Genomic DNA, 5673 nt, shown 5'->3' with positions numbered 1-5673 from the left:
ACCTCAGCTGGCCAGGGTCCCTGCCCCCCCCACACCTCAGCTGGCCAGGGTCCCTGCCCCCCCCACAACTAGCTGGCCAGGGTGCCTGCCCCCCCACCTCCACTGGCCAGGGTCCCTCCCCCCACACCTCAGCTGGCCAGGGTCCCTGCCCCCCCACCTCCACTGGCCAGGGTCCCTGCCCCCCCACACCTCGGCTGGTCAGGGTCCCTGTCCCCCCCCACCTCGGCTGGCCAGGGTCCCTGCCCCCCCCACCACAGCTCAGCTGGCCAGGGTCCCTGCCCTCCCCACCTCAGCTGGCCAGGGTCCCTGCTCCCCCCACACCTCAGCTGGCCAGGGTCCCTGCCCCCCCATACCTCAGCTGGCCAGGGTTATTGGGGGCAGGATGGGGAGAGAACCTTAGAGAAAGCAGAGTGGTGCCCTTGTCCACAGCGGGCTGAGGCAGGGAGCAGGCCCCATCCTGACCCGAATGTGGGCCTAGACCTGTCCTGTCTTTGCCTAGTGACTCATTCCACTCCCTTATGTTCTTTGTCTTTTCTCTGAGACGCTTTGTCCTGCGTCTCTCCCTTCGCTGGAGCCAGAAACGTTAATCCCAATGTACACGCAAAGAAACTAAGGCTGAGAGAGGCTTCTAACACCCGGGAAGAACTTAAAAAGCCTCTTGATTTCCCCTAAAGGCTTGTTCCTGATCAACTTACATTCCTTTATGACGTAGCTTCCAATAACCTGATTGTCGTCTGAAGTTGACTCCCCCTCAGTATTTTAAATGTGCCCATTACCCCAGAAACTTCCCATGAAGGAAGGCTAAGCCTTCTATTGGCTTCTTCCACCTGAGCATCTGCTCTGACTCGGGCCCCAGCCCTCTTGCAGACGGAATCCAGCCGTCAGGGGAAAGGCATGTTTTTTCTCAAAGAGAAACGAGAGCAGTCTGATGGTATTTCCTGGTGAATGGTTTGGTTCCTGTATCAGTCTCAGCCGAGGGGAAAGCCAGAGGAGCCTTCCTGTGTCCTCTAAATTCACCCCTCAGGTTCCAGAGAGGGAAACTGAGGTCCAGAGGAGAGTGACTTGTCGGAGTCAGTAGTTAGACAGATAATCCTAATGGCACAGCTGGTTCCAGGGCCTCCTGGAAGGACCCTCTCTCCCTCCCTGTCCCAACCCCCAGTGCTGTTTCTGCTCTGCCCCAGCCTGCTTCTTGACCCTGGCTGCCTGCAGCCTGTGCTGGTGTGTGTGTGTGTGTGTGTGTGTGTGTTGGGGGTTGTGGTTGCAGGCCAAGAGGCAGGACCCTGGGTTCTTTCTCAGACATCTTTCCAAGCGAGAGAAAGCCAAGGTGTGGCCCCAGGAAGGGCAGTTTGCTTTAAGATTCAGGGGCCATGGAGATGGCTGTCAAACATGTCATTCGTTCTCCTTTCTTTCTTTCTTTCTTTCTTTCTTTCTTTCTTTCTTTCTTTCTTTCTCTCTCTCTCTCTCTCTCTCCCTCTCCCTCTCCCTCTCCCTCTCCCTCTCCCTTCCTTCCTTCCTTCCTTCCTCTCTCTCTCCCTTTCTTTTTTCTTTTTCTTTCTTTCTTTCATAGGTGAGAAACCCTATCGCTGTAACATCTGTGGAGCCCAGTTCAACCGGCCAGCCAACCTGAAAACCCACACCCGGATTCACTCTGGAGAGAAGCCCTACAAATGCGAAACCTGTGGAGCCAGATTTGTACAAGTGAGCAGGGCCGTGGGGAAAGGACCCCTGCGCCTCTGCGGGCCAATGGGGAGGGGTTCCCGGGGGTGGGGGCCACGGCCCAGCCCCCGCAGGGCGTCTCATGCTTTGTCCTTCCCTTCAGGTGGCCCACCTCCGTGCTCACGTGCTCATCCACACTGGAGAGAAGCCCTATCCCTGTGAAATCTGTGGCACCCGTTTCCGGCACCTTCAGACTCTGAAGAGCCACTTGCGAATCCACACGGGAGAGAAACCGTACCATGTATGTGAGCCTCTTGTCCCCACTGGCTGGCCTGGAGGGGTGGGGGGGAGCGGCAGCCAGCGCACCTGTTTGCCTCAGTGTCAAGCACATGGTGGGATGACCACTGAAATCGAGGTCATAAGGCCCGGTGTGGGCCTGCTTGTCAAAAACACCCTGCTTGACATTGGCCGTGTCTGTTTGCTCATCTTCAAAGTGAGAGTATCAGGCTAGGTGATCTGGGCCTTCGGAAAGAGGTCCAGACTATAGAGACATTGGTTTGGAGTCATTCATTCATCCCACACCCACTGGCTTCATGGTGATAATGGGGCCTCTATGGTGATAATGGGGTACCTGGGTGGTTCAGTTGGTTAAGCATCCGACTCTTGATTTCAGCTCAGGTCATGATCTCATGTTCATGCGTTCAAACCCCACTTCAGGCTCTGTGCCGACAGTGCAGAGCCTGCTTGAGATTCTCTCTCTCTCCCTCTCTCTCTGCACATCCTCTGCTTGCACTGTCTCTCTCTAAATAAACAAATAAACTAAAAAAGATAGTGGTGATAGAAAGAAAAAAGAAACAGAGCAAAGCCTGTTTTAAGAAAGAGCAGGTGGCCAGCTACACAACATGATGGTGTGAATGGGCCCCAGGAATTGTAGCATTCTGGAGCACAGTTTCAGCCAGCTAGGGCTTGCAGGCTAATCACTAAACATTTTGTGAGCTACAAATGCTTTTAATATTGTTAAATGGCTAAAAAAATATTGAGAAATAATATGTTGTGACTTGTGCAAATTATATAAAATTTCATTTTCAGTATCAGTAAAGAAAGCTTTATGGGGACACAGCCACACTCCTTTGTTGACGTACTGTCCACAGGTGCTTTCCTACTACAGGGACAGAGGTGTCATTGTGATGTATTTACTCTCTGGCCCTTTACCAGTTAGAAATCATTTGCCACTCTCTGCTGTCCAATGGAGAGATACTGGCGGGGCAGCTGGGGTACCTGGTTCTTATTCCGACTTTGACGCTAACCTTCTTAGGGCCAGAGGCAAGCCCAGATCCCTGCCGTGGACCACAATTTTCTTTCTCTGTAAGGTGAGAAGGATAATATAGATGAGCAGTTTTCAAACCATGCTCTTTCAATCACTGAGGTTCTTTAATCCTGCCGCCTCTTTTACTCTTCGAGTTTCTATTTAATTTGTAAAAAGAGTCCATGGCTTCCAAGTGTGGAAACCACCCTGATAGGGGGCGCTGACTTTGGTGAGTTTATGGCATCCCTGTAGGTAGTGCTGGGCACAAGAATGAGCCAATGAGTGCTCGACACACATCACAAATGTGAGCCGGCAAAATGTAGTTCTTTTTACCCACTGTTTATCAGTCCCTGAGTGAGTATCTTCTTAGCTGCTTTTGTGTTCTTGGCAAATTAGTCCTCTTGGTACCTTTATGTCCTCATCTGTAAAATGAGCCTGGTAATAGTACTTACCTCCTAGGGTGGCTGTGTTCAGTTACCAAATTCACTCGAGTGTCCGAATAGTGCTGGGCACACGGGATGAATACAGTAAATACGTGCTAGAAGTTTAGATGCACAGACGTCGAGGTAACGGTGACCTTCAGAGGGTACAGACTCAGTCTTTTACAGAAAGGAAAACCAAGGGGTGCCTGGGTGGCTCAGTCCATTAAGCAGCCAACTTCGGCTCAGGTCACGATCTCATGTTTTGTGAGTTTGGGCCCCACATCAGGCTCTGTGCTGACTGCTCAGAGCCTGGAGCCTCCTTCAGATTCTGTATCTCCTCCTCTCCCTGCCCATCCCCTGCTCATGCTCTCTCTCTGTCCCTCAATAATAAATAAAAACGTTAAAAATTAAAAAAAAAAAAAAAAAGGAAAGGAAAACCGAGGCACACGGAAGAAATAAGGTGCTTGGGTGGGGAAAAGAATGAGCACTTGAACACGTTAGGAAGCAGAGAAGGGAACATTTGCACAAAGCTTACTTGTCCCTTGGCTGGAGCCAGCATTCTCAACTTGGCCTTGGAGAGGGAAGAGCTGCCCAGATCCCTCAGGGGAGAACCTCCTTCTCTGGGTCTTCGAGCAGTGGTGCATTCCTTGGGCTGATGACAACCCTTTGCCTCTGGTTTTCCCTCAGTGCGAGAAGTGTAACCTGCATTTCCGTCACAAAAGCCAGCTGCGTCTTCACTTGCGTCAGAAGCACGGGGCCATCACCAACACCAAGGTGCAATACCGCGTGTCCGCCACCGACCTGCCCCCCGAACTCCCCAAAGCCTGCTGAAGCATGGAGTGTTGATGCTTTCCATTCGAGTCCCTTCTCAGAAATCTACCCAAAGGATACTGTAACACTTTACAACGCTCATCATGATGTAGTGCCTCTTTCATCCACTAGTGCAAATCATAGCTGGGCTGGGGTGGGGGGAGGGGTGTGGGGACTGGGAGCCAAGGCAGCTCCCCTTCCCCCTACTGCCATAAACATTAAGAAAATAATATTGCTTCTTCTCCTATGTGTAAGGCGAACCATGTCGGCAAAAGGCAAAATCACTTTAGGTATCAAAGTGGGGGGGAGTATGCAAACGTTCTGACTCGACTCCGTCTGCAAAATGAGGAATGTATATGTTTCGTGGGAACAGATGTTTCTTTTGTATGTAAATGTGCATTCTTTTAAAAGAAGAGACTTCAGTATGTTATCAAAGAGAGGGCTTTAATTTTTTTAACCAAAGGTGAAGGAATCTATGGCAGAGTTGTAAATATATAAATATATATATATATAAAATAAATATATATAAACCTAAAAAAGATATATTAAAAATATAAAACTGTGTTAAAGGCTCGATTTTGTATCTGCAGGCAGACACGGATCTGAGAATCTTTATTGAGAAAGAGCACTTAAGAGAATATTTTAAGTATTGCATCTGTATAAGTAAGAAAATATTTTGTCTAAAATGCCTCAGTGTATTTGTATTTTTTTGCAAGTGAAGGTTTACAATTTACAAAGTGTGTATTAAAAAAAACAACAACAAAAAGAACAAAAAAAAAGCTACCGAAGGAAAAAAATGTGTAGTTTTGTTCTAGTTTTCGGTTTGTATATACCTGTACAACGTGTCCTACGGTGCCTTTTTTCATGGAAGTTTTCAGTGATGGGCGAGCGCGCCATCCCTTCTGAAGTGTAGGCAGACACAGGGACTTGAAGTCGCCGCTCACTAAAGCTCTCTTTGGGAATGTTTGTCTCATCACATTCTGCGTCATGCTTGTGGTAGAACTACTCCGGAGACAGGGTTTGGCTGTGTCTAAACTGCATTACCGCGTTGTAAAATATAGCTGTACAAATACAAGAATAAAACGTTGAAAAGTCAAGTCGGCTCCGGCCCGGAGGTCTTTCCTTGTGTTGGAATCTGGACTCGGACTCGGGACTCGAACGGGTCTGGTTTCGTCAGCCCGTCACCTAGCGGCAGATGCTCCCGGACAGGAGTGGCTGCTGGCCACGGGGGCCCCGGTTGACCCCCAGACCAGGACGGACTGCGGACAGCAGGCTCCAGACCCGGGTGGTGAGGAGCTCAGGAAGGAGACGTGAAATGGGTCTCTCACCTCTCTTTCTGGCTGGTTCTCTCTTCTGTTGTTTCACTCAGCCCTCTAGGCCGAGCTGTAATGACTTCCGCTCTAGCCCTTCTGACACAAAGGTATGGGCGTCCTGTCCTCCTCTGCGTCTTGGAGAATTTGCCCATCCTGTGAAGGTTCA

At 50.0% G+C, this 5673-nt stretch overlaps 1 protein-coding gene across 3 annotated transcripts in view; it reads left to right on the top strand.

Annotated features, from left to right (window-relative positions):
* The window catches only part of BCL6 (BCL6 transcription repressor), a 25104-nt gene extending 19813 nt beyond the window's left edge, over positions 1-5291 (top strand). For all 3 annotated transcript variants that reach the window (XM_039234207.1, XM_039234209.1, XM_039234208.1), the window contains exons 8-10: positions 1568-1698; positions 1820-1957; positions 4072-5291. In XM_039234207.1, coding sequence (XP_039090138.1) covers positions 1568-1698; positions 1820-1957; positions 4072-4215 — 413 coding nt within the window. In that variant the 3' untranslated portion in view covers positions 4216-5291. The remainder of the gene's footprint in view (positions 1-1567; positions 1699-1819; positions 1958-4071) is intronic.
* Positions 5292-5673: the final 382 nt, after the last annotated feature.

Source organism: Hyaena hyaena, unplaced genomic scaffold (genome assembly GCF_003009895.1).
Source record: "Hyaena hyaena isolate Hyena2069 unplaced genomic scaffold, ASM300989v1 scaffold_84, whole genome shotgun sequence".
Classification (NCBI taxonomy): domain Eukaryota; kingdom Metazoa; phylum Chordata; class Mammalia; order Carnivora; family Hyaenidae; genus Hyaena; species Hyaena hyaena.
This window is presented reverse-complemented; position numbering and strand designations above follow the sequence as displayed.